General features: G+C 55.5%; 3 protein-coding genes across 4 annotated transcripts; 1 reads left to right on the top strand and 2 right to left on the bottom strand.

Moving 5' to 3' along the window:
* Positions 1–242: 242 nt before the first annotated feature.
* Positions 243–7,333, top strand: TNFAIP8L1 (TNF alpha induced protein 8 like 1). 2 transcript variants are annotated; one of them, XM_064469302.1, is made up of 2 exons: positions 243–471; positions 6,471–7,333. In XM_064469302.1, the coding sequence occupies exon 2, from the start codon at positions 6,473–6,475 to the stop codon at positions 7,031–7,033; it is 561 nt and encodes a 186-aa protein (XP_064325372.1). In that variant the 5' UTR covers positions 243–471; positions 6,471–6,472; the 3' UTR covers positions 7,034–7,333. The 2 variants fall into 2 exon arrangements, with proteins under 2 accessions (XP_064325372.1, XP_064325373.1); XM_064469303.1 differs by lacking the exon at positions 243–471 and adding an exon at positions 3,498–4,240.
* A 9,003-nt stretch (positions 7,334–16,336) lies between these two features.
* On the bottom strand, positions 16,337–20,682 carry MYDGF (myeloid derived growth factor). Its single transcript, XM_064469297.1, has 6 exons — positions 20,431–20,682; positions 19,461–19,511; positions 18,674–18,735; positions 18,268–18,349; positions 17,597–17,669; positions 16,337–17,225 (listed from the first exon to the last, which is right to left on the bottom strand). The coding sequence occupies exons 1-6, from the start codon at positions 20,665–20,667 to the stop codon at positions 17,146–17,148; spliced, it is 585 nt and encodes a 194-aa protein (XP_064325367.1). The 5' UTR covers positions 20,668–20,682; the 3' UTR covers positions 16,337–17,145.
* A 689-nt stretch (positions 20,683–21,371) lies between these two features.
* Positions 21,372–25,810, bottom strand: LOC135316284 (procathepsin L-like). The gene is given in 9 exon segments (XM_064469296.1): positions 21,372–21,628; positions 21,838–21,952; positions 22,154–22,316; positions 22,402–22,505; positions 22,508–22,625; positions 22,866–23,015; positions 23,269–23,391; positions 23,545–23,670; positions 25,721–25,810. Coding segments are annotated over 8 exon segments (990 nt in total). The 5' UTR covers positions 23,662–23,670; positions 25,721–25,810; the 3' UTR covers positions 21,372–21,528.
* Between the last annotated feature and the right edge of the window lie 634 nt (positions 25,811–26,444).

Genomic DNA, 26,444 nt, shown 5'->3' with positions numbered 1-26,444 from the left:
CCCACGCGGGACCCTGTCACCCACTCGGGTCCGTCTAGCCCCGAGGGAGGCCCCACGCACAGCACGGCCGTGCCTGACCCGCGCCCCGCTAACGGGACCGGCCCACGCACGACGGCCGCGCACCCACGGGGGCCGCGACCGCCACCGCCCACGAGGGACCCCCCGCCGAGAGCTCCCATTGGCTGCTTCGTAGCAAGCCCCGCGCCGCCATTGGCTGGCACCGCCCGCGGGTCCCGCCCCCGCTCGCCGCCGCGCCTGGCCCCGCTCCGGGACTTGGCGGCAGCCGCGGGCGGGAGGCTCCGACCCGCCGGGCACCGGGCACCGGCTCCGGGGGCACGGCCGCGCCGGGCAGGGAGAGGCGCCGGGGGAAGGGAAACCCCCCGCCGCGCCCCGCCCCACCCCGCCCCGTCCCGCCGGTGGCACCGGAGCAGCCCCGGTCCGGGCGCCGCGCTCCGCCGAGGCAGGCAGCAGGTAAGGGCCGGCCGGGCTCTGCTGCCCGCCGGTGCGGCGCTGCCGGGATCGGGCCCCCCCCTCCCCCAATCCAACTTCCCCGGTCCGTGCAGGTGGGGGTGCTCGGTACCGGCCCGGTTCGTGCTTCCCACTCCGGGACCGGCGGCGGGGCGAAGCCTCTCGTCCTCGAAAGAAAGCACACCCCTCCGCCCGCCCCGGGGCATCGGCCGTGTCCCCCCCCCCGGTGTCACCGGGCACCAGCGGCCCTGCCTGGCCCACGGGGCAGCGCGGCCCCGGGGGGGGACCCCGAGGGTTTGGGGAGCCCCGAGGAGTGGGAGCTGCTGGGTGGGCAGAGCCCGGGGCTGCTCCCGGGAGCCCCTGGCCGTGCCTCAGTTTCCCCAGGAGGTTAAAACACGGGGAAAGGGCGATCTCCCTCAAAAACCAGTGGGAAATCTGAGGGGGCGGCTCGAAACGCCGCCGGGTTTGGCGGGTGATGGCTAACGGGAGCTTGGAGAAGGTGCCAGAGCCCCCTGCCGTGGGGACATCGGCGGAGCCCACGTGCGAGCGCAGGGATGGGTGCTCCATGGCAGTGCTTGGCGTCGTGCATCGCCCCGTCCTGCCTCCGCGCCCGGCTGCTGGGCCTTAGCGGGTGGAATTCCTCCGTTCCCGAAGAGGTGAATCCCCTTTTGCAAGGCTGGATCCTGCCTGGAGCAGCAGAGTTGGGTGTAAAACTTCCCAACTCCCACCAACCAAAGCTTTAGCGGCTCTGGAGCGGGGAAGAATTTGGCCCGTAAATACTCTCCGCTGACCCCAAGCCCAGCGCCGGATCCAAATTGAACCATGGAGCTTTCCTCCCCTCCCGGAGCGGCTTTGTCCTCGCTGATCCCCGGGCAGGAAGCATGTGATACACCAGGGCCCCTGCCACGGGACAGACGGACAGGCAGACAGCAGTTTGGCCACTGCTTCTCCCCCACTCCGTTTTCCACTTCCCCATGAGTCTCCTGAGCCTCCATCTGCTCCGAGCGAAGGAGAAAGGAAGTTGCTGCCGGAGAGAGCGGCTTGATGGCAGCTCAATAAAGAAAAGGAGGAAATGGAAGGCGAGACAGATGCTCCAAAATAACCCCCACCTTCCTCTTCCTCCTCACCATAAAATAACCCCCACTTCCTCATCCTCTTCCTCCTCTCCGTGCTGCAGCTGCCTCCCCGCCCCAGGGCATGGTAATCCCAGGGGGATTCCTTGATACGGCACTGGATCAGCTCCCCCAGCCCAAATCAGCCCCTGGCAGCACCCCAGGATTGCACCATGGGTGTCACCCCCTCCCCGTGCCAGAGCACCCACGGTCAGAGCACTCTGTGCCAGGATCCCGTTCCCATGTGGTGCCGGCAAATGGGAAGTGCCGGCGGGATTCACCACCCACGCCTGGGGTTGGCATTGCCAGAGCCCCCTTAGATCGGCCGCCCGGCTCTTTGCACAGACACGTTGGAGTTGCTGGGGCAGATCGGCATTCCCAGATGTTGGTGCATGCTGGATTTAGTGCAAAGGAGAAAACAAAAAGCTGCGGCTCCTTCTCGCAGGCACTATGGGAAGGAGATAATGGGACAGGGGAGTTTAGATCCCGGTGCCAGAGGTGGTGGGGACAATGACGGGGCCATGGCCGAGTGCTTGGTAGCGGCGCTGGCACAAGCACCAGCAGTGAGCACAGTAAGATACAACCACCCGGCACCATGCGGTGCCAGCTGATGCGATACCAGCGCTCCCCACAGCATCCCCGGTTCTCACTCCAGCCTTGTAGCTGGCTGCAAGGAGCCGAGGCGGCCACGGGTTTTCCCATCCTTGCCAAGAAATTAGTTTTTCTTTGGGCAAGGTGTTTACTCAGTGGCTTCCTCTGTGGCTTCACCCTGCTCGGCACACACACACCGGGCTCAGCAGCTCTCGGTGCTGTTTGCGCCCATGGCAACACACGAGGGATGGCTATTGCGAAAGGCGGCAGGCGTCCTTCCTCCTCCTCTGCCGCCCCAGCGCTGGTAAAATGGGTCTTGGGGAACGTGGCTGGAAACTGGAGGGGTCACGGCTGGTGACGGCAGCCGGGCTCTCCGGTTACATCCCTGTGCTGTGCCGGCATTCCGACTTGTCTCCTGTAATCCAGCACGGCGGCAGGGTTTAATTAATTAATGGGGGTTGGAGGCATGGGGAGCTGTTGGAAAGTGATGCTGGGGGACTGAGAGTGGAGCAGTGGGATCCTATCCACATCCCCCCCCAGTGCTTCCTCTGAGGATTTCCAGGTGATGGGATGCTGGGGTGCGGAGCAGGGGTGTTTTCCAGAGCAGTGGGAAGAAATGGCACGTGGGATGGAGGGAAAACCAGGGGGATCTCCAGCATTAAATGTTTGCCCCGGCTGGGGAGATGATGCTTCTGTGTCAGAGGAAACTTGTAGCAAGACGGCTACAATTTAATATGGCCCTGGCAAGGAGGAGGAGGAGGAAGAGGAGGAAGATGTGCCTCTGCTCTCAGCTGGAGCTTTGTTGAGCCCGCCTCTCGCACCGCACGCATGCTCCACGCTGCCCCATAAATAATTTAAGTGCTTTTGCTTTCCTGCATGAAATATTCAGCCTGCTGCCAAGGGAGCGGGCGGGAGGCTTGGTGGGGGGGACGAGCAGACGGAGCCACTGGTGGGTACCCGGTGATTGGGATGGTTGGGGCAGAGGGACCTTTGGGGCAGGTAGAAATAACCCTGGATGGTGTCGCTGCTCGATTCAGCCCCTCTGCCCTAAATGAGCTGCCAGCGGTGCTCACGTGGCGGCTCTGCCCTGGTGTGTGCCAGCGCCACAGGCCCCAGGTGCTGGCAGGATGACGGGGTCTTGTGTTCCCCCCTGCAGAAGGGAGCTTTAATTGATGCTTTCTAACAAGAGGGCCAGGCTCTGCTCTCGCTTGCGCCTGCCATGGTGTGGGAGGTGTTTTACTGGGGGGTCCCCATGGGATGGTGGGATGAGGTTGCAGCCAGGCGTTGGATGAGATGCTTGTAGGTGCCGGCCCAGTGGGGAGGAACGCCAAAGCTGCTGGTGGAGGTGCCGGCAGGGCTGCCTGTCCTCTGCCAGCCTGAGTTTGGTCCTCAGCTCCCCTGGCCTGCAGCAGCGTGGCTGGGATGTTGCCGTGCCCTGGCGCTGGCATGTGTCCGTCCTCAGGGCAGGGACTTCGGCTGTGTCACCGCATCCTTACCTCACACAGGACATCTGGGCGGCCCAGCCCTCGGCCGAGCCCTCACACCACAACACTCAGCCCTCACACCACTCAGGGCTGCAAAACCTCCCTGAAACCTGAAAAATGGGTGGAAAAAACCCCAAAAAGGGCTGTGACTGTCCCCAAAGCCACTGTTGGGACCACAGCCCTGTCGCGCTCTTCCGGAGCAGGGAGGGACTCAGTGAAAGCAATGCCTGGTTGCTCTTTTTTGGTGGAAGAAGCTGGTTTCAAGGGCGTTTTCATTAAAAAGAAGGGGGGGGTGAAAAAAACAAGCCCTGAGCAGGGCTGGAAACTTCAGCGACAGGAAGGAAATGGGGTGGTTTATTTCGGTCTCGAGCTTGCTCATCAGGGCAATGCTTGCCTCTTCCTTGCACCGATAGCAGCCCCTCCATGAACAATGGGGTTGTGGGACCCTTCCCGGCAGGAAAACGGCTCGTTCTGGTGAAATCTCCTGGTCGGTGCTGAGTCAGCAGGTCCTGGTGGGACAGAGCGTGGTGCGGAGGGTGCTGGGTTAACCAGCCCGGTGCTGATCAGGAGCAAACGTGCTGGGAGGTGAGCTTGGGTTTCCTTGGAGTTTGCAGAGAGCAACCTGCCAAACAGCCCACAGGCACTGGAGAAGGAGCAGGTCTCACTTTTGGGGCCCAGGAGACACCCCCCCATACCACTTTGTGCCTCAGTTTCCCCCCATCAGCGATGCTCATCTCCCTGTTCCCCGCAGGAGAGGGCTGCAAGGCAGCCAGGCGTTATTCAGTGCCAGGGGTGGAGGGTTGATTTGTTATTACAGTCACTAACTGGGAGCTGTGGGCACGTGGGGCAGCTCGCAAGAGCCAGCAGTTCCTATTTTTTTATGGGCTCCGTAGGTGGAGTTTGCATTCGCTTTATGGCTGTGGTCGCCCAACAGAGAGCTCAGGTGTGGGATTTCCTATTTATCTGGGCACTGCTCCCGGCAGGGAGCCCAGGGCACCCCACAACCGCCATGGGATGCAAGGGGGGGGACATCCAGGGTGGCAACACCACGGCAAAGCCCCGGTCCTTCCAGAAGAGGCTGCCTGCTGGAGGCAGAGCGGGTCCCCCTTTACAGCCAAGGGAGAGAAGATGGAGCCACGTTGCCTCTGCCCATCCCTCCAGTCTCGGCTCCAGCAGCGTCTCACACATGGGGCTGTTAGCGTTAAATGAGCCCGACCTGCCTAAGAGCTGCCAATAGCTCTGTGAGAGCAGCCTCTGCTTTGTCATTTCTGTCTTATTAAGCATGAGAGCCTCAGCTTGAAGCTCACACTGGCAAAAATCAATGTTTTCACATCGAAGGAAATACAAACTCCTGTGTTTTTCCTAAGGGCTGTAAATAACGCTACATGCGGCAGCTTGCACGGTGGCGGTGACAGTGGCTCAGTTACCACTCACTTAATTCACGCCCTCGCAGAGCCTCGGCAGCCCTTGGGCTCGGGGAGCCGGCGGCTGGAAGGTGCCCGGAGAGCCGGGGCTCAGCTTGCACCGTCGCCCACGCACCATTGCTCTTGCACGACCGGCTGCAGTGAGACAGCCTTGGGCACAGTGTGGTACCCGAGTTCTGCGGGAGGCCGTGGTTTGCTCCTGAGAGCCCGGTGTGCGCTCCGTGATGGTAGGAGCAGGATCGAGGATCCCCAGAGGGGTCCGGGACTGGATGGCAGCTTGGCCAGGGGGTCCGCAGGGCTGCCCATGATGGAGAGGAACTTGGTTCTGCACTAGAATAACCCCAACTCTCCTCTCTATAGCCATGGCCAATTTCTCCCAATCCATTCTCACACCAGCAGCATCCTTTAGCTTAAATAGCTCTTCTCTCCTCCCTGGTGATGTATTTATAGTGCAATCCCATCCCTTCCCCGCTCTCGCTTTGCCAGGCTGACCATGCCACGTGCAGGCTCTTGCATAAGCAACCCCCAGCTCTGCCCATTCATCCTGGTGCAGGAGCCGGTTGTTATTGTGCTGTTCTCACCTCCCAGCAATTTTGTTATTTCCTGGGGCAAGAGGCATCTCCAGGGTTGGTGGCATTTTATTCTTTCACAGTGGTTTTTAGAATCGTAATCTGCCCAAGGTGATTGATTTGGTCCTGCTGGGGTGCGGGGAGTCGGGCTGTAGGTAAGCAAGGGGTGAACTTTCTGGCTTGCTGAACTATTCACCTCCGTGCGATGCTTGTGCTGGCTTCGGAGGAAGCCAAGATGACAGCAGAACAAGTCTGCGCTCTGATGGCGTGGGCATCACTGGGGAAAAGGGCTTCAATGCACATCGGTGGGTGCTGCAAACCGGCCATGCTGGCAGGTGCCGGGCCATACGCCAGCACCTGGCTGTGCTGGCTGTGGTGGGTGAGTCAGCCATCACCTGGGTTGTCCCCAACTCACCCTGCAGGAAATGAGTCAGGTTTTAAGGAAGAAAAATGTTAAAATGATGGGGCAAGAGTCCTTCCTGCATGTGGAGGAGGGTGGTGCCAGTTGCAGGAGGGAGACAGGGATGGAAGGTCTTGGGCAATGCTCGGGTCTGGAGACCTTGCTCACCTCTGACACTGCCTGTTGCGCTGTGGCTTCTCCCCAGAGTTGGGGGGAAGGAAGGTGGGAACACCCTGTAACTCATCCCACCAACAAAACCCAGGAGCGAGCTCAGTTCTTGCCTGCCCTGGCACCCAGGAGCTCCTCTCAGTCTTGCCGTTGCCCAGAGATGCTCTTCCTCCTCCCTGCTGCGTGGGGAGGAGAGGGGACGGGGCTGATGCAGGGCACGGGCTGAGCTGTGTGCGTACCTCTTTCCCCTGCAGAGATGGACACCTTCAGTACCAAGAGCCTGGCCCTGCAGGCCCAGAAGAAGCTCTTGAGCAAGATGGCTACCAAGACCATAGCCAACGTCTTCATTGATGACACCAGCAGCGAGATCTTGGACGAGCTCTATCGGGCCACCAAGGAGTACACCCACAACCGCAAAGAGGCCCAGAAGATCATCAAAAACCTCATAAAGATTGTCATGAAGTTGGGCGTGCTCTACCGCAACGGGCAGTTCAACCCTGAGGAGCTGCTGGTGATGGAGCGCTTCCGCAAGAAGGTGCATACCTTGGCCATGACAGCCGTCAGCTTCCACCAGATAGACTTCACCTTCGACCGCCGGGTCATGTCGGGTGTCCTCACGGAGTGCCGGGACCTGCTGCACCAGGCTGTCAATGGCCACCTGACGGCCAAATCCCACTCCCGCATCAACCACGTCTTCAATCACTTTGCGGACTATGAGTTCCTCTCAGCTCTCTACGGGCCATCCGAGCCCTACCGCACCCACCTGAAGAAGATCTGTGAAGGAGTTAACAAGATGCTGGAGGAGGACAACATATGAAGGTGGTTGAGATGGGCCATTGGCAATAACTGCCGGACTCTGCCTCCTCTGAGACTGAGGATAGGACATATGCGTGTTTTGACCATTACTAGGCTTGAGGTCCTCTTGTCCTCTGTAGTGCTAACTCATTTTCTCCTTGTTTCTACAAAAGACTGAACCTCTTGACTTTGTCTAACCCTTGCCTGGGGTCTGCAAACCCACCCTATGCTGGAATAAGTCCTTTCCAGGTGATCCTGGGCTCCTGCTGTACAGTTTCATTTCCTTTGCCCACGAAGTGCTCTTAGCTTGGAGTCCAAGGAACTGGATGTGCTGGTTTTGGCTGAGAAGGGGTTAATTATCCTCACTGTGGGGGTCGGCTACCTTTCCAGCTTCCCGCGCTCTGCCGCGTGGCGGGGGGGGGCTGGGAGGGGCAGGGCCATGGTGGGGACGGCTGACCCCAACTGGCCAATGGCAGGTTCATTCCATACCATGTGACACCATGACCAATATATTGGGGGGGGGGCAGTTGCAGCGCCAGCGTGGAGGCGGCGCGGCGTCGGGTCGGCGGGCGGCGAGCAGCTGCGGCGCGGGCAGTTTGTTCCGGCGGTTCGTTCCCCCTCTCCCCTCCCTTCCCCCCCCCCTCCCCTGGGGCTTTGCGCCTCTCGTTGTTCTCCTTTACATTGCATTTCTACTGTTGTTTTCTTTTAATTTTAATTATTAAACTGTTCTTATCCCAACCCACGAGCGTTACCCTTCTGATTCTCTCCCCCATCTACCGGTGGGGAGTGAGCGAGCGACTGTGTGGGGCTGAGCTGCCGCTAAACCACGACAGTCTTTTTGGCGCCCAACGTGGGGCTCAAGGGTTGGAGATAACAACAGCTGCTGGTCACAGCACCATGTTGTCCTTTTTGCAGTTGGTGTTAAAAATCGGTGTTGGTTTGTTTAGTCTGCTGTGTTCTGCTGTGATTTGTAACGTTTTGCCTACAAGATTTGTTATACAAGCACTCGTTTTCAGCTTTATCTGGTATTTGGGGTTTTTGCTGAAACCGTTACTTCGGATACCACCTTGTTGAGGCAATTAGCAATTATACCTCCTCCTCTGAGAGATTTTATATGGAGGAAATACAGAATAATACCTTTGCAACTTTGTTCTATGATGTCTGTGCCTTTGTTACAACAACGTCTTTGTATCTTGAACATCCTTGGGTGGTTAAGGTGCACTTATTGTTAGTTTTTGGGCAGGTTGTTTTGGTTTTGACTAAGCAACTTAAGAATATCACCCAGAAATCTGCCCCGAGGCTTGATATTTACCAGTGGCAGGGCATGTGGGATAGCATGGGCAAATATCTAGGGCAGTGGGCACCCCCAGTGTTTTGGAGTTTCACCCCCGAACAAGTGCAGAATCCTAAAAAACTAGTAGAATATTTGGAGAAAGTATGTTGTTACACTGGGAACTCCAGAGAGACACAGATAACTGCAACATGCTGGGGTCTGACCCATGCATACCGAGCCCTGCTCAACAGTATTCAGTGCCCCCAGGGGGAAGAGAATGTCTCTGGATTGAAATGCAAAGTGACTGGCACTGTAGACAGTCCAGCCCTGAGGACAGGCACTGCAGCCACTCAAACCCCCACAACAAGTACCGGAGCTAGCTCAGAAAATAAACCCGTACCAGTATCAGTTGCCCCCATACACAAGACGAAATATTGGAAGCGGACATCAACTCGTTTAGAACGGGATGATGAAGAACCAGGGCCATCGCGGGGAGAGGAGGGAGAAGTAATAAATGAAATAGAGACCACCCGATCCCTGTCCTTAAGCGAGTTGTGAGATATGCGAAAAGATTATAGCCGTAGTTCAGGTGAGCACATTGTCACCTGGCTGCTCCGATGCTGGGATAATGGGGCCAGTAGCCTGGAACTAGAGGGAAAAGAAGCCAAACAATTGGGATCCCTTTCTGGGGAAGGGGGCGTTGACAAAGCAATAGGAAAAAAAACCACAAGCCCTCAGCCTCTGGAGGCGACTCCTGTCTGGAGTGAAGGCAAGGTATCCCTTTAAAGAAGATGTTACATATCGCCCAGGAAAATGGACAACTATGGAGAAAGGCATCCAGTATCTAAGGGAATTAGCTGTGTTTGAGGTGATTTATGGTGACCTGTACAATCAACGGTCATCCAAAGATCCAGATGAAGCCGAGTGCACACGACCCATGTGGCGGAAGTTTGTACGGAGCGCACCATCTTCGCATGCAAACTCATTGGCAGTGATGTCCTGGAAAGATGACGAGACACCAACGGTGGTGGAGGTGATTGATAGACTCCGGGATTACGACACAAATATCTCTTCCTCGCTTGTCTCTGCTGTGGAGAAACTATCCCAAGAGGTCCAGCAACTCAAAGAAGATCTGTCCTACTCCCCACCTCGACAGAGCAGTGTCTCAGCTGTTAGGAATAAGCGTCCTTTGGCTCAAAGAAGGGGATACACACCACGGGCCACCCTATGGTTCTACCTGCGTGACCACGGAGAGGACATGAGGAGGCGGGATGGCAAGCCTACCTCGACCCTACAGGCACGAGTGCATGAACTGCAAGGAAGAACAGTCACTCAGGGAGGCTCTTCCAGGAAAGCTGCTGCTCCAATTTCCAGTGAACAAGTCCCCAGACAGAGGAGTAGAAGCGCAGATTTTATTTCTAAGTGTAATAGAGGGACTCCTGATTCACATTTACAGGAAGTGAGTTGTGACTGCCATGATCAGGACTAGAGGGGCCCTGCCTCCAGCCGGGTGGAGGAAAGGGATAACCGGGCTTACTGGACTGTGTGGATCCGATGGCCTGGCACGTCCGACCCACAGGAGTATAAAGCTTTAGTGGACACCGGCGCACAGTGCACCTTAATGCCATCAAACTATATAGGGGCAGAACCCATCAGCATTGCTGGAGTGACAGGGGGATCCCAAGAGCTAACTGTATCGGAGGCCGAAGTGAGCCTAACTGGCAATGAGTGGCAGAAGCACCCCATTGTGACTGGCCCAGAGGCTCCGTGCATCCTTGGCATAGACTACCTCAGGAAAGGGTATTTCAAGGACCCAAAAGGTTACAAGTGGGCTTTTGGTGTAGCTGCCTTGGAGACGGAGGAAACTGAACAGCTGTCTACCTTGCCCGGTCTCTCAAAGGACTCTTCCATTGTGGGGTTGCTGAAGGTCAAAGAACAACAGGTGCCGATCACCACCACAACAGTGCACCAGCGGCAATATCGCACCAACAGAGACTCTCTGATCCCCATCCATAAACTCATTCACCAACTGAGGAGCCAAGGAGTCATCAGTAAGACCCACTCACCCTTTAACAGTCCCATATGGCCAGTGCGGAAGTCTAATGGAGAGTGGAGACTAACAGTAGACTATCATGGCCTGAATGAAGTCACTCCACCGTTGAGTGCTGCTGTGCCAGACATGCTAGAACTTCAATACGAACTGGAGTCAAAGGCGGCCAAGTGGTATGCCACAATTGACATTGCTAATGCATTCTTCTCAATCCCTCTGGCAGCAGAGTGCAGGCCACAGTTTGCTTTCACATGGAGGGGCATCCAGTATACCTGGAATCGACTGCCCCAGGGGTGAAAACACAGTCCTACCATTTGCCATGGACTGATTCAGACTGTACTGGAACAGGGAGAATATCCAGAATACCTTCAGTACATTGATGACATCATTGTGTGGGGCAGCACAGCGGAAGAAGTTTTTGAGAAAGGAGAGAAAATAGTCCAAATCCTTCTGAAAGCTGGTTTTGCCATAAAACAAAGTAAGGTGAAGGGACCTGCACGAGAAATCCAGTTCTTAGGAATCAAATGGCAAGATGGTCGTCGTCATATTCCAATGGATGTGATCAACAAAATAGCAGCCATGTCTCCACCAACTAGCAAAAAGGAAACACAAGCTTTCTTGGGCGTTGTGGGTTTTTGGAGAATGCATATTCCAAATTACAGTCTGATCGTAAGCCCTCTCTATCAAGTGACCCAGAAAAAGAATGATTTCAAATGGGGCCCTGAGCAATGACAAGCCTTTGAACAGATTAAACGAGAAATAGTCCATGCAGTAGCTCTTGGGCCAGTCCGGGCAGGACAAGATGTAAAAAATGTGCTCTACACTGCAGCCGGGGAGAATGGCCCTACCTGGAGCCTCTGGCAGAAAGCACATGGGGAGACCCGGGGTCGACCCCTAGGGTTTTGGAGTCGGGGATACAGAGGGTCCGAAGCCCGCTATACTCCAACTGAAAAAGAGATATTGGCAGCATATGAAGGGGTTCGAGCTGCTTCAGAAGTGGTTGATACTGAAGCACAGTTGCTCCTGGCACCCCGACTGCCAGTGCTGGGCTGGATGTTCAAAGGAAACATCCCCTCTACACACCATGCAACTCATGCTACGTGGAGTAAATGGGTTGCACTGATTACCCAGCGGGCTCGAGTAGGAAACCCCAGTCACCCAGGAATCTTGGAAGTGATTATGGACTGGCCAGAAGGCAAAGATTTTGGATTATCACCAGAGGAGGAGGTGACACGTGCTGAAGAAGCCCCACTGTATAACAAACTGCCAGAAAATGAGAAGCAATACGCCCTGTTCACTGATGGGTCCTGTCGCCTTGTGGGAAAGCACTGGAGATGGAAGGCTGCTGTATGGAGTCCTACACGACAAGTAGCAGAAACTGCTGAAGGAGAAGGTGAATCGAGCCAGTTTGCAGAGGTAAAGGCCATCCAGCTGGCCTTAGACATTGCTGAACGGGAAAAGTGGCCAGTGCTCTATCTCTATACTGACTCCTGGATGGTGGCAAATGCCTTGTGGGGCTGGCTACAGCAGTGGAAGCAAAGCAACTGGCAGCGCAGAGGCAAACCCATCTGGGCTGCCACATTGTGGCAAGATATTGCTGCCCGAGTAGAGAACCTGATTGTGAAAGTACATCATGTGGATGCTCACGTCCCCAAGAGTCGGGCCACTGAAGAACATCGAAACAACCAGCAGGTAGATCAGGCTGCCAAGATTGAAGTGGCTGAGGTGGATCTGGACTGGCAGCATAAGGGTGAACTATTTCTAGCTCGGTGGGCCCATGACACCTCAGGCCATCAAGGGAGAGATGCAACATACAGGTGGGCTCGTGATCGAGGGGTGGACTTGACCATGGATATTATTGCACAGGTTATCCACGAATGTGACACATGCGCTGCAGTCAAGCAAGTGAAGCGGGTAAAGCCTCTGTGGTATGGGGGACGATGGCTGAAATATAAATATGGGGAGGCCTGGCAAATTGACTATATCACACTCCCACAGACCCGCCAAGGCAAGCGCCATGTGCTTACAATGGTAGAAACAACGACTGGCTGGCTGGAAACATATCCTGTACCCCACGCCACTGCCCGGAACACTATCCTGGGTCTTGAGAAACAAGTCCTGTGGCGACATGGCACCCCAGAGAGAATTGAGTCAGACAACAGGACTCATTTCCGAAATAGCCTCATAGACACCTGGGCCAAAGAGCATGGCATTGAGTGGGTGTATCACATCCCCTATCACGCACCAGCCTCTGGGAAAATTGAACGGTACAATGGACTGTTAAAAACTACACTGAGAGCAATGGGGGGTGGAACATTCAAGCACTGGGATACACATTTAGCAAAAGCCACGTGGTTAGTCAACACGAGGGGATCTGCCAACCGAGCTGGCCCTGCCCAGTCAGAAATCCTACATACTGTGGAAGGGGATAGAGTCCCTGTAGTGCACACAAAAAGTATGCTGGGCAAAACAGTCTGGGTTCTTCCTGCCTCCAGCAAAGGCAAACCCATTCGTGGGATTGCTTTTGCTCAAGGACCTGGGTGCACTTGGTGGGTGATGCGGGAGGATGGAGAAATCCGATGTGTGCCTCAAGGGGATTTGATTTTGGGTGAAAACAGTCAATGAACTGCTATATAATACTGTGTGTCACCTCTGTGTTGTACCAATGATATCAGAGTACGAGCCTCCCAACCCATGGAAGATGAAACTATGAAACAAGCCGTGCAGCAGTGATGGAACGATGACTGACTCGGTATGCAGCAACCCAACGCCACACACATCATCTCTCCCACCCGGAAAGACTGATACAACAGATGGAGCCCAGAGTCATGGACTGGGTGAACTCAATGGACATTTTTAATGGACATTGTACAGGGAAGGTCCATGAACTAAGGGAATGATGTCTGTGTATTATGTTAAAGGATGGGAAGGGGAGGGGTGGTGGTTGGTACAGTTGTATTGCATCATATGGGACCTGGGCATGGTGTAAATGGTATGGAATAAGGGGTGGAGAATGTGCTGGTTTTGGCTGAGAAGGGGTTAATTCTCCTCACTGTGGGGGTCAGCTACCTTTCCAGCTTCCCGCGCTCTGCCGCGTGGCAGGGGGGGCTGGGAGGGGCAGGGCCATGGTGGGGACGGCTGACCCCGACTGGCCAATGGCAGGTTCATTCCATACCATGTGACACCATGACCAATATATTGGGGGGGGCAGTTGCAGCGCCAGCACGGAGGCAGCACGGCGTCGGGTCGGCGGGTGGCGAGCGGCTGCGGCGCGGGCAGTTTGTTCCGGTGGTTCGTTCCCCCTCTCCCCTCCCTTCCCCCCCCTCCCCCGGGGCTTTGCGCCTCTCGTTGTTCTCCTTTACATTGCATTTCTACTGTTGTTTCTTTTAATTTTAATTATTAAACTGTTCTTATCCCAACCCACGAGCGTTACCCTTCTGATTCTCTCCCCCATCTACCGGTGGGGAGTGAGCGAGCGACTGTGTGGGGCCGAGCTGCCGCTAAACCACGACACTGAACTTCTCACCTTGAACTCTGTCGTAACCTTCCTGGGGGAAAACCAAACCAAAGGCTCACGGTGTGTAACACCTCCAAGGTGTCTCAGAGCAGGTACGCAGTTGGTTGGGTGAACGGTTGCGAGACCCTATTACTAGAAGGTTGTGTTTCAGCAGCTCCATGATGTGATGGGAGCAAATCACGGTCCAGACTTGTGCTGCCCAGGGCAGGAAGGTGCTTCTGCACCTTGCAGGCTAGCGTGGGCTTTGGCCTCCTGAAAGATGAGTCCTTGAGACCAGAAGGATCCCACCTCACCTGGGCAAGCGACTGTCCTTCGGGGCAGGGAGGGGGTTGGAGGGACCTGCTCCATCCCTGCACCCCAGGTACACCCTTCATCCAAGACCCAACCAGCCTCCCGTGGCAGTACCACTGTGATGACTCCGTCGCCTTCCTCGGTGGTTGTCCAAAGCTCTCCCTAGAATTTCATACATTTTACATGTCCTCGACTGAGTTATGGTGGTTGTTTTTTAGCAAACTCGGTAGCTTTGATGAGTTATTTAAATAAACTTACCTGTTTGGCCTGGGTGCTCCATGCGGTTGATACAAAGGCGGTTGACAGTGATGAGTGCCAGGGGCAGTTGGTTTTGTCTTTTAAATGGTAATTTCTCTCTGAGACCTGGGGTTTTTGCTCTCTGCCCCTGGCATCACTACCGGCCAGGCTGCCCCTGCTCTGTAGCACAGCAGCTCCAGGCTTTGCACAGCTGGTGCTGAACTGGTGGGAGGAAACGTGGTGCAAAACCCAGCACAAACCAATAGCACAGGTCTGGGGTCCTGGGGGAGCAAATCCTGCTCCCACGCAGGCACTCACACATGCTCCTCTGCATCCCCGCATCCCCTCGCTGCACAGCGGGAGCTAAAAAAGCACAACCCTGATAGCAGAAAGCGACAGGCAACTTTGCAGAATTCATTACGGGTGTGTTGTAAAAGCGTTGTGCTCTCAGAGCATGGATGCACCAGCTGTGGCCCGCTTCCAACACGACGATCTCTGCTTTGAACACTGAAAATTGCCCTTTTAGCATACAAGATGCCACACAATCTCAGCCGGCCTTATCTCTGTGACCTCCTTGTGCCTCCTGTTCCATGGGATGTCTCCAGGCACAGGAGGCCGCCAGCACTCGTGGGCAGAGCACGGCTCCATGGCTTCCATTCACTGCTCCCTTTCCACCACTGGCTCAAGGCACTGATAACTTTCAGCCTTAAAGATTGAATAAAAGCAATAAAGCCCCTACCTCTGTCATTTCATAGGCCTGGCTCCAGCTATCACAGCTCATTTAATTGCGCAATGCAGCTCAGGGTGGGGGTGAAGCACATTTACAGGTGTGCCTGGAGGAGAACACGGTCAAGATCCACCGAGGTGTTGGTCCCTCGGGGAGGGCAGGGTGAAGTCGGCCTTTGGCGCGCAGCATTTGAGAACAGACGTTCCCGTCCCCCCTGGGCTCATGGCAGCTGTCAGGTATGTGCTGAATTGGAGCCGGAGCTGGAAACAGCTCGGTGGAGTTAGCAGCAGATGCAGCGAGCAGGCAAAGTGGAATGGGGCTGATGGATACAGTGGTGGCAGCTGCTGCGCTGACAGCCAGAAACGCTTCGCTGTTCTGTTTGAGGTGCATGTCGGCACCAGCTGCGAGATGCTCCTTAATTGCATGAAAACATCTCTGCTCAGATGAGCCCCGACTCACAGCTGTTCCCTTTGTCCCCAGTTCCGTGCACCCCAGGACCACACTTAACCCACCAAATGCCTGCCACCAGCTTTCCTTCGCATACAGGTGTCTAATCTGAAACCTCTCCCCCAACACCCCATGGTAAACACCCACTTCGTACCCAAACTCTTGCCTTTTTGCCCTGGAGAGCACACTCTCTGCTAGAAGAGCCATCTTATGGCCTGCGTTTGCCATCCCAACCCTGCTGTACAAGTCTGGGATAGTCCCTTTGGTCTGGTTCCCTCTGAGCAACCAGTTAAACAGGGAGAAAGGGCAGAAACCTGCAACATCAGCGCCCTACATGTAGCTTGGAGCTCAGGTAGGAGCACACTGGGGACACTCCTGGGCCCTGCAGGTGATCTGCAGATCCAGAAGGAGCCACACGGCAGAGGAAGAAAGATTTAGGAACAGACTGGAAAAGAAAGCTTGTAAAATCCCCAGTGCAAAGTACCCCCAGACTGCCAAAAACCAGGGAAACCCCCCCAAAACGGGCAAAGCAGCTACCAACCACAACCATCACCAAGCATCAAAAGCACTCGTTATGCCAGTGCTGGGTTAGGCAAACTTACAGCTGGAGCCTTGTTCTCATGTGCTGGGACTCCTCTTGGCAGAGAGAACCCCCGTAAACCCTCCGCAGCCTCCAAACTCCTGTGTGACATCTTGGCTCCTCCTGGCCAAGGAAAAGCTGAAGGTTGTGCCACTCGCTGGGCATCCCATTGGAGAGGGCAGGAGTCACAGAGCAGAGCAAGCTCAGGCCAGAGCACGATGCTTTATTTCTTTATTTGTGTTTTATTTACACAGGAAAGGAATTCCACATTCCCTCACTGTTATTACTCTAGATAAGAAAAAAATCAATTCTGTACGTAGAAAATAGTCCTGTAGTTGTACTGAGACATGAAAGTGTTGCTTGGATTGATTCCTGGGTTGTGTCAGAATAAGCAGCTCTGCCTTCCCCATGCCAAGTTTTTCCGACCGTGCTCTGCACTAGGGCAGGTCCACAACATCCTCCCCAGCGAAGCCAGTGATGCTCTTTGTGGCTGCGCTCAGCAAGGAGACAGACAGCTTTGGCCAACTCAATCCTTTCCTCCCCACCCCTCCCCAATTTAATTATTTGCTCCTGTCATGCTTGCAGAGAGAGAAATCCTGTCTCCCCTCCAGAGACTACAGAGTTAACAACTTTCCTTTAGCAAACCCTGCTTAAATTCAGCCACTTATCTTTCTGCATTGCTCTTCCTAGCAAGGGAGATAAGGAGCCCCCGTTCAAGGGGAGCTTTACCATATTCAGCAGATCAACCAAGCAGAAAGCAGGCAACAGAATGGCTGGCTGCAGATCAGGAGTCTCAGAGGAGGTTTCCAGCTGCAAAGCACATTGTTACTCTGACGCAAGACAGAATGCATCTGTCTTAACACCTCCAAGTCCCACTTGTGTTGGACCCTGGCACATTTCAATATGGAAAACGTAAAAGGTTTGGCCAACCAAAAAAACCAGTTATCAAGTAATCCTCTTTATCTGCCATGCTCTTCCAGCCAAAACACCCTGCCCAACACCAGCCTCAGGGTCACAGCTCATCATGGGGTGTTTTTGCCACAATCATGAGTTTGGACAGTTCAAAACGGAACTTGCCTTCCCTGTGAGACACTAGAAAGAGAGAAAACAAGCACAGGATAAACAGATGGTAAGGCATGAACAAAACAGCCCTGCTGGTTCCTTTCCAGGACAATAAAGCCAGCAAGCTGGGCATTGCACTTCTTTTTTATACACACGACAAACATGTTCTGATAAACCCGTTCTTCCCCCGTGCTAATTTACCATTTACACTGGAACAGGACCTACAGAATCCTGCTGCCAGCTATGGATCAAGAGCACTATCCCCCCAACTCCATAACATGCACTGCTCTCCTACACATTGTTACCTATCTGCATTAAGCTTAAATACACGTCTCCTGGTATACAGCCAAGCTCATCTCCCACGCCAGACCCTTCCTCACGTCGTTCTCTCAGTCACAGACCTGTTGTTTCGGTGATTTCGAATTCTTCCTGTTTTAAGGGGATGTCGCTTTGTGCACCCACTGCAGCTTGAGACTGAAATGGGAAGGAAGAAGGTTTAAGCAGTTGAAGCAATCCAAGAAGCTACTGTATTTAAAGCAGGAAAAAACCAAACAGCACATTCTGAAGAATGAACTTGTGTTTTAATAACATGGAATGAAATAATTAAATCCACAAAGGAAAGGTGAAGGAAAATCTCTGGCTATTTTTCCATTTCCTATTAAACCACAAACGTGTGTCCTTTGGGTGACTGAAAGCCTCGCCACCGAAGCCTGGGAAATGGAAGAATGAACCAGAGAAAAGCACCAACAGAGGTTTTGTTTACTTTGTCACACGCAATTTGTTGAGGCACACTGAACCTCCCCTCATGCAGTGCGCCCTGGCAGGATGGTGTCTTTTGGAGTCACCGATGCTGGCAAAGCCAATGGCAAACCGATGATGTTGAAGGAGCAGAAATAAAATGGTGCAGCAGAGCCTACCTGCAGCCTCTCTCCTGACTGCCGGCACTCTCTAATTAGGGACATGATGGAGTACGTTTTATGGGACAGATGTCTAATAAATGTTCTCCATGTCCAATTCATGTGTTATAGCAGCCTCCCACACACCTGTTCCCAAGTGATCAGCTGGGACTTACATAAGCCATGGCATGCTCTATCTTGGCTCCTTTCACTTCAGCTTTAAACTGGGTAAAGAAGAGATATGACTTCCCTTGGGGCCTGAAACAAGAAAGCAGAGTCTTTGACATCAGCAGAGAGGGTGGAGGTGCAGATGAGCTCGGTACTCATGGCTCCCTCCCTCCACAGCCACCTCTGCTTCTCTTGTAGCTCATCTCGTGTAAAGGGGGGAGAGAGGGGAGCAGCACTTATCAGCCACCGCCTGGCTAAAAAGCCCATCCAAGTCAGAGCACCTCTCGGGAGAGGAAAGCCCTCTGGTGCTGCCCTGCAGAGAGGCAAACCCAGCCAGGAGGCAGGGCCCCAGCCCAGATCACACCTGCCTTGTTGCTGCTTTTGCCTCAGAAAGTTTGGGGTTAAAGAACACACCTCCAGACTGAACAGGAGAAGAGCAGGTTGTCTTCACTGACTCCAATGTTCATCTGCCATTGCTGCAGAGGGGAAAGGTCCAAAGAGTTTATGTGAGTAAGAGCCTCCCACTTCCTGCTCACCCCTGAGGCCACTCACCTCCCCTCCTAGCTGCAGGCATGGCAAGTTTCAACTGTTCTAAAATAACACAACATAACTATACAACACTTGCTGATGGCCCCTTTAATTTTCTGTTGCACAAAGCTTGAGGCCTGCTTGCCCTCTCCTCTCCATGATTTCATTAGTACAGCTACAGAAAAAAGTTAAAGTCTCATTTCTCTTTACACTAAAAGAAAAGGACCTGATTCTAACAGGACTTGCAGATAAGAAAGTACAAATTGCTTATCTGCACAGCACTGTGTATCAGCAGCAACATGAGCTACAAAAACCTTCAAGCCTCCTAAAGAGCACAGGATTTACTCCTATGAGGTCCTTCCCACCAACCGGGATATGAAAATGTCACTCCCTGTTCTCCAGAGACATCTGGCCCAGAGATTTGTTAAGCCTTACAAATGTCATGGCCTCGCGAACCACAGCACCATTGCAACACACGAAGGATGTTTGCGTTCAGGGAGCAAATTCACTTTTGCAAACACGCAGCATTGGAAACGGTACAACCACCCTTCCTCATGGCTCCCGGTCCCTGGAATCAGCTCATTACAAACGAAATCGTCCTGACCAGCTTCTCACTCTGTGTAGCTGTAAAGCCTGAGCATAAGGCGAACACTCAAAGGTTTGCTCAACTCACCTCATTTGTTCCTCCCTGAGCTGAGTATGTGAAGGTGCAGGTGTAATCCCCCTGGAAGAAGAGAAGATGATGGTGAGCAGCCTTGCTCGAGCAGGACCTTCTCTTTGTTCACCAACAACCACTTCTTGGTGATGAGGTGAGATCTGGGGACACCTGAGAGAATTACTGGGGCTGTGCATCCCCTGGCAGCCTCACCCTGGGGGTGACCGAGGAGGAGCTCACACCACGTCCATGTCCAGATCCCACTGGAGTGCAGACAGAGCCCAGGACCGTGCAGCCCTCATCCCCCATGGGGTGTCAGCAGGACCCCGTGGTGCTGGGGTGGGAACCCATGTTCTGGGGGCCCAGGGACTTCCAGCCCTTCTTTCCATAGGGCTCCTTCCCCTTTGTGAGCCTCCTTCCCATGGGGACCCTCTTTCTTTGAGACCTGCTTCACCCTGGCAACTCCCCCTCCCTCGGGGTACCTCCTCCCTTTGGAACTCCCCCCTTGGGGAACTTCTCCTTGGGGGCCATTCTGCATGGCAAGCCTCCCTCCCTGGGAACCTCCTCACCACAGAGACTGTCCCACCTTGGGGAGCCGATTTCCTTGGGGACCTCCTTCTGCTGGAGACCCTCCCTTGGGGACCTACTTCTCCTTGGGGGCCCCCCTCCCTTCTTGGTGATCCTCTTCTCCTTGGGGTCCTCCCTCCTCCTTGGGAGCCTCCTGCCTTTGGAGACCCCCCCCTTGGGGACCCCTGTCCCTCTGGGCCACCTCCCCTGCCCCCGTCAGAGGTGGGGTCCCCCCGCCCCTAGCAACCGGCCCCCTAGCAACTGGCTCAGATCTCCCCCAACCCCCCCGCCACCAGCTCATCCCACCTTCCCTCGCTGGCTGGCAGCCAATCCCCATGGCGGGAAGAGAGCGCGACGTGCCGCGCAGCCAATCAAGGAGAGGCGCGTACCCTCTCCTCACCCCTCCCTCCTCGCCCCTCACCAGGCTCCGAGAGAAGGAGTGAACTTCCCCGCCGGGCCGCACGTCAAAGTCGGCCGTGCTCGGTTCCTCGGCGGCCCGGGCCACCAGGCACAGCAGGGCGGCGGGTACTACCGCGGCCCACAGCCTCCGCCCGCTCCTCCCGCTGGACGCCGCCATCTTGGAAAGGAAGCCCGGGCTACGGCGTGCGGGAGGGGTCAACCCGGGCTGCGGCCGCTCAGCGGGCGCCCCGGCGGCCATCTTGGGTGTGGGCAGGGAGCCCGGGCGGGTTAACCCTTGGGGGGCCGCGGTGGGGACAGGGGCTCCTGCGACAAGCAACCACTGGGATATAGGACAAGGGGGACATGGATACAGCAGTCTCCCCCCAGCCAGTGCCCCTGGGGCCATGCTTTGCTGTGTGGTTGCTCCCACGGGGGATACGGGGCAGCTGTGGGATATTTTGGGGAGCCCATGCTGCACACCAGGCTGCCACAGGCCGTGCCCTGTGTCCCTGCAGCCCCTCTCACCCCAGCCTGGTCCCCTCGCCCTCTGGGCTGCACATGGCACTAAATCCCTCAAATTATTCAGGATAGGGGGAAAAATGCAGTGTGTGTGTGGGAAGGTTCATTTTGTGCCTTGTCACGCTGGTTTAATGGGGTAAAGGCCTATTTTAAAAGAGCTTGGCATGCAGGGGCAGCGTTGTTGGCTCAGCCCCTGCAGGGTTGGGCAGAGCTGCAGCCACAGCCAGAAAATCCAGCCCTGGCTGGTGGCCTTTGGGATTCAGCTGGAAGGAAGAGGGGCCACGGGAGGGGAAAGAAGGGAAAGAGATGGCCAGGCTGGGAGGAAAAGCACGGAGAAAGAGCCTCTCGCCAAGCATTGTGTGGAGGGAGCTTTGCCTTTCCCATCAGGAAAAGGACTGGCTGCATCAGCCATGCCTTGGCCACCAAACCCTGCCCGGTCACCATTCACAGGCGCAGAGCATTTAGGCATGCCACTTTTAATTGCTTCTTACCACACACAAATGAAAACCCTTTTTCCAAAGGAAACAGCCGTGGATCCACAGCCAGGGCAGGGAGAGATGCCCAGGGAGGGAGGGATGTCCTCTCCCGCCGCAGCCCTGGCTCACAGCATGGGGAAATTGGCCTGGGTGGCCACCCCGCACTGGTTGTTGGCGCCCTTCAGCAGGCGGACATAGCCCTGCTCACCCCACACCTCTGACCAGCTGCAGGAAGAGATGGCGAATGAGCACATCCGCATTCCCATGCACATGGAGACATAGCCCCGCTCCGGGAGGGCGAGCAAGGTGGGGCCAGGAGCCAGGCAGGGATGTTCCTGCCATGCAGCTCTGACCCCAGAAGGCTTGGGGGATAAGCCATGCATGGGGGCAGGAAAGGGTGGCAGGTTTAGGGGTACAACACCCTCAGCCTCTACCTGTTTTTTAAGATCCAGTAGCTCACGTTGCACCCGGGCTCCTGGCTTGTGCCGTAGCCCACGGCCAGCATCCCATGGTTTACCTGCTGGCTGCAAAACATGCTGCTGAAGATGCCTGGGAAGAGCAAAGGCTGAGTGAGCTGGGGGTGGCCCCCAACTCTTCTTCTCCAGGTGAAACCAGGGTGGTGGATCCTACTCCCCTGGGCTGGGTGCCCTGGGGAAACTCCGGGGCTCAGTGAGGGCTCAGCAGCCCAGCCTCCCATGAGGCAGCCCTGCCTCAGTTTACCCACCCACACCATGAAAAGCAAGACAGTACCCGACTTGTAGAAGTGGAAGTTGCTGGCATCCACCGCCATGGACATGGGGCCCACAGCCGCCACCGCATGCTCCAGCACCACCTCATTGCCCTGGGCCACCAGCCAGATGGTGGAGCAGTTAGCCGCCCTGTCCTGGGGGTTGTATCGGCAGCTGGAGGTGTCCTGAGAGGAGGAAGAGAGTGATGCTGGGGCTGGAACCTGACAGCACAGCTCTGCCATGTCCCCAGGGCCACCCGCTGTTCCTTACTGTAGCCGTGTAGGGGTAAATGCGCTCCGAGTTCAAGCCACCGTTTTCGTGCACGTACTGGAAGGCACAGGTCATGAGGCTGCCGTGGCAGCTGTTGTTGCCAGCTTTCGGGAGCAGTCGATGAGGTTCTGCTCGCTCAGTACCACCAGCTTCCCGGTCTGGTTGAAGACAAGCCCTTCCAAGGCCCCCGTGGCACTGAATGCCCAGCATGACCCGCAGTGCCCCTGGGCAAGATGGGGACAGCAAGGGAGTCACAGCATTACCCCAAAACCCACCAGAGGGGGATGCTGTGACCCCCTGGTGCTGCTCTCCAGCTCCTCAGCTGCAAAACTGCAGTGGCCAAAACTATAGGAGCTGCTTCTTGGGGTTGCCTAGGGGTTTTTTGGTGCCTGGGAAGAAGCTGCTGCTTGTTTCTGCTGCCCAGACTCCCAGCACCCATCACACAGCCCCTGTCCCGTGCCCACCTGGTTCTTCACAGGCATCACGTAGCCCTTTGCCCTCCAGTCCACCTCTGCCGGGGCGTTCAGGGCCGCCGGAGCCTGGAAAAGCAGTGCCGGCTCCTCCCACTGTGCCAGAGTGAAGCCATTCAGGAGCTGGTTAAACTCCTCGCCCGTCTGCAGGTTGTCAAGGGAAAGCTCGTGTGATGCCACCAGTTCCTCGCCGGCACCTTGGCAGCTCCCCACTGGCCAGTTGACCCCCGGGAAGTAGCCCAGCCCCAGGGGCACCTGCAGCTCCCAGCAGAGCGAGGTGGGGCTACTCGATCCCTGGATCAAGCCCTGGGTGCATCAAGGGGTCCCCAGTCCCCAGATCAGGCCCTGGGTACAAGAAGGGGTCCTGGGGGAAGGTGCTGGGTGTGTCAGCAGGTACCAGGTCCCCGTAGTGGTTCATGGCCAGGTGGAAGGTGTGCTGTCCCTGCGACTCCTCCTGGTTGTGCTGCTGGATGCGCCGCAGGTTCTTCTCCCAGACCTCCCTGCGGACAGCCTTGGCCTCCTGCCATGGGACAGAGCAGCAGCAGGATCAGAAATGTCCCCAGGGAGCACGGGGACATGGGACGGGGTGGGTGCGTGTGGGTGGCTCTGGGTGAGAGCCCCCAGGAGCCAGCCCCCAGCACATGCTGGGAGGCCTGGGGGGAGCAGGACCTACCTCTGGGTACTTCTTGGCATGGAGGCTCTTCCACCCTTCCCAGGCCTCCTCCAGGGCAGGATCCAGCGCCACGGCGCAGCCCAGCAGAGCCAGCAGCAGCCCCAGCAGCTTGGCCATGGCACCCAGCTGGGGGGAACAGCCAGAGCAGGGTCAGGGGGGTCCCCGGGCTGAGCCCCACGGCCGCCAGCTGGGGCCATGGGCTGGGAGCAGGACAAGTCATTCTGAGCCCAAATTAGAGGTGAGGGGGAGGCAGAGAAATTCAAAGAGTGGCCAAGCCAGAGGGAACAGAGGCACTTTGGTTCCTTCAGCTGGATCGGTTTTGTGTGGCTACGCTGCTGTTTTGACAGGAGCTTTAGGAGGTCTTAGCTGTCCTTTGGGTGGCATTTAACTGTCCTTTTTAGGAGAGGAAGGAGTAGCTTCTCAAGAGAGCAGAGCCCAGACGGCAGAAGGAAGCAAACACAGACAAAAGGGCAGTGAGAGCGGTGGGGACGGGGCTGGCTCTCCCAACTCCCTGCCTCACTACAGCTTCTCCCAACTCTTTTTTGTTTGCAAAACCCTGCTGGCTTTCTCCGCCACTGCCCTGGCCCCCTCTTCCCCTTCCCACGGCAGCAGCAGCTCTCCCTGCACCACCGACAGCGGACTGCCCCTGCTCAGGGACTCAGCGCCCAGCAGGATCAACCCCCAAGTAAAAGGATGAGTGGAGAAGGCAGGATCATATCAGGACCCCTCCAGAGCAAAGTTTGATGGTTGGCTGGAGACAACTCAGCCTCTGAGCTCCAACCCAGAGCAGCTTTAGGACTCAAAGCAAAGCAGAAGAGCCCAGAGGAACAAAAGCCGCAGCCGCTGGGCCGGGACAAAGCTGTTTTCACTTGAAAGCCAGCGGAAATCTGCAGCAGCTGAAACCTGCACCAGCCTCCGAGCAAGGGGCTCGAACTGGAACAGGAGATAAGGGTTTTTTCTACAGAGGTGGGGAGGTGGAGGAGCCGTTGCTCCACGCTGATGACTGAAACCTTCCATCTGTCCCAGCACAAAGGCAGGATGCCCGTGCGTACATGCTTCACCAAAATCCCTCTGTGAGGATTTTCCAGTATCAATTTACACCCTTTCTTTTTGCCAGCATCCACATGCAGCCCTCCCCCAGCCCCCATCACTGCCTGACCCCCTCCACCGCAGCCATTTGTCTTCCTCACATCGCTGCCACACGCCCTGCGCCTCCTTTGATGGGCCCTGGTATTTCTGAGCAACTTCAGTTATTCTGGGTGTGCTGCTCTGCAAGGCCACGCAGCGCACAGCAGGGCCTTAGCAGAGGACAGATCAAATGCCTGAGACACCCCTAATCACCGAATACAGTTTCCACTGACGTGGCTTCCCAAGAGCGAGAGCTGGTGTCGCACCTTTATTTCACACGCTTTGAGAATGGAGATGTCGGAAAGTTTTCCATTCGAGCATCTTTCAGGGCAAGCGGTGGCTTTTCTGAGCTAATTTTGTAGCTCGAGCAGTGTTTTTGTTTTAAAAATAAGTCATCGAGAACATCTGTTCCCCCTCCACATCCTCCACCTAAAAATAAAGCCCCACATGTTGGGTCTCCATGGGAGAAATGCCTCCCAAGCCCCTCTCATGCTCAGTCCCAGTTCTTGAGGAAGAGTCATTTTTGCCCAGTTTCCCCAGCACCCGTTACAACACCTGCTTCCTCCTGCTGTTACCGCTCAACTCAGGAAATTAACTCAACTTCATGCTACAGCTGCAAATCCTCTATCTGAAAGAGACACCACGAACCCAGCTGCACCATGCTTCACACTCCCATTACCTTTCCTGCAGGACAGCTGGGTGGGGGCCTCCCACATCATTTGTATTTCAATCCCCAGCAGAGTCTGTTACATATTGAAAAGCTCAGGATTGGGGTAGGTGATTTCCCAGTTAATGCCTCTCAGGATTCTTAATCCTCAAAAGAAGAAAATCAACCCCTTTTTATGGCATCAAATAATCCTACAGCTTCAGAAGCAAGCTTGGAGGATCAAAGGAGCTGACAGATTTGTAAACTCTTCTAGAGCATTTTAAGAGTGCACTGCAGACATTTTAAGAAACACTTGCTCTTTTGGGACAGGAAAAAGCAGTTTAAGACTGAAAAGAAACAAACCCTGCAAAATAAAGCTTCTTACCATCCACTGGCACCCACCTGGCTCTAAAGGCAGCAGGGAGAAAGGGGAGCAACTTTTCTGTCTGCAGATTTCTCTCAAGGAAACTTCAGAGATGTGCAACTTCCTCCATTACCTCCCCTTCCGCCCCTCCGACCTCAAAAGCTGCACCAGGGGTTACTCAATGGGGTGCACAGTAGAAGCTAAAGCTCAGCTGCCATAGTCAGGACAGTTATTTGGGCACAGGGCTGAGAAGGGGGCAGCCATACTCAGAGAAGGGCACAACCCTATTCAGAGAACAGAATGCTCCAGCTGCAAGATGCTTTGCATTTAAAACAGGAGCCTCCAGCTTGCATCCTCAGGGCATTTAATAGCACTTTAATTAATGCCTCTCATATAGGAAGGAAAACAGCAAGGCCAGGTTTTGTGAGAGGGCTAGCACAGGCAGGCCCAGCACCCACGGAAAGCAGCTCCGTGTCTCCTAGCGTGGGATCAGAGCTGCGAGTGCTTGGAAGCACTTGGATCAGAGCAGCTGCATCCCCCTAAGTCATTGGAGGGAGTCGGGGTGCTGGGCAAGGTACCGACCTCCAGCGCAGAGGCTGGTATTTGCAAGCACGAGATGTCTGACTTGCTTAAGGTCATGCAGCGCCTTAATGGCGGAGCCAAGAACACGGTCCTGGATCCCCAGCTCTCCACCCCGCATCTTCAATTGCTTGGATCATGCTTCCCCCGAGGAACATCAGGGATTTAATATTCTCTCCACTG

This window comes from Phalacrocorax carbo, chromosome 19 (assembly GCF_963921805.1).
Source record: "Phalacrocorax carbo chromosome 19, bPhaCar2.1, whole genome shotgun sequence".
Taxonomy (NCBI): domain Eukaryota; kingdom Metazoa; phylum Chordata; class Aves; order Suliformes; family Phalacrocoracidae; genus Phalacrocorax; species Phalacrocorax carbo.
Note: the sequence above shows the minus strand (reverse complement) of the source record. Positions and strands in the feature narration are given on the sequence as shown.

Bases quoted from the DNA above. Each gene is read 5' to 3' on its own strand.
- TNFAIP8L1 (XM_064469302.1), top strand. From the start codon at position 6,473: ATGGACACCTTCAGTACCAAGAGCCTGGCCCTGCAGGCCCAGAAGAAG.
- MYDGF (XM_064469297.1), bottom strand. From the start codon at position 20,667: ATGGCCGCCGGGGCGCCCGCTGAGCGGCCGCAGCCCGGGTTGACCCCT. The intron at 19,512-20,430 runs GTGAGGGGCGAG...CTCTTCTTCCAG, and splicing joins ACTCCTTCTCTCGGAGCCTG to GGGGATTACACCTGCACCTT. The intron at 17,670-18,267 runs GTAAGTCCCAGC...TTCCCATTTCAG, and splicing joins TAGAGCATGCCATGGCTTAT to TCTCAAGCTGCAGTGGGTGC.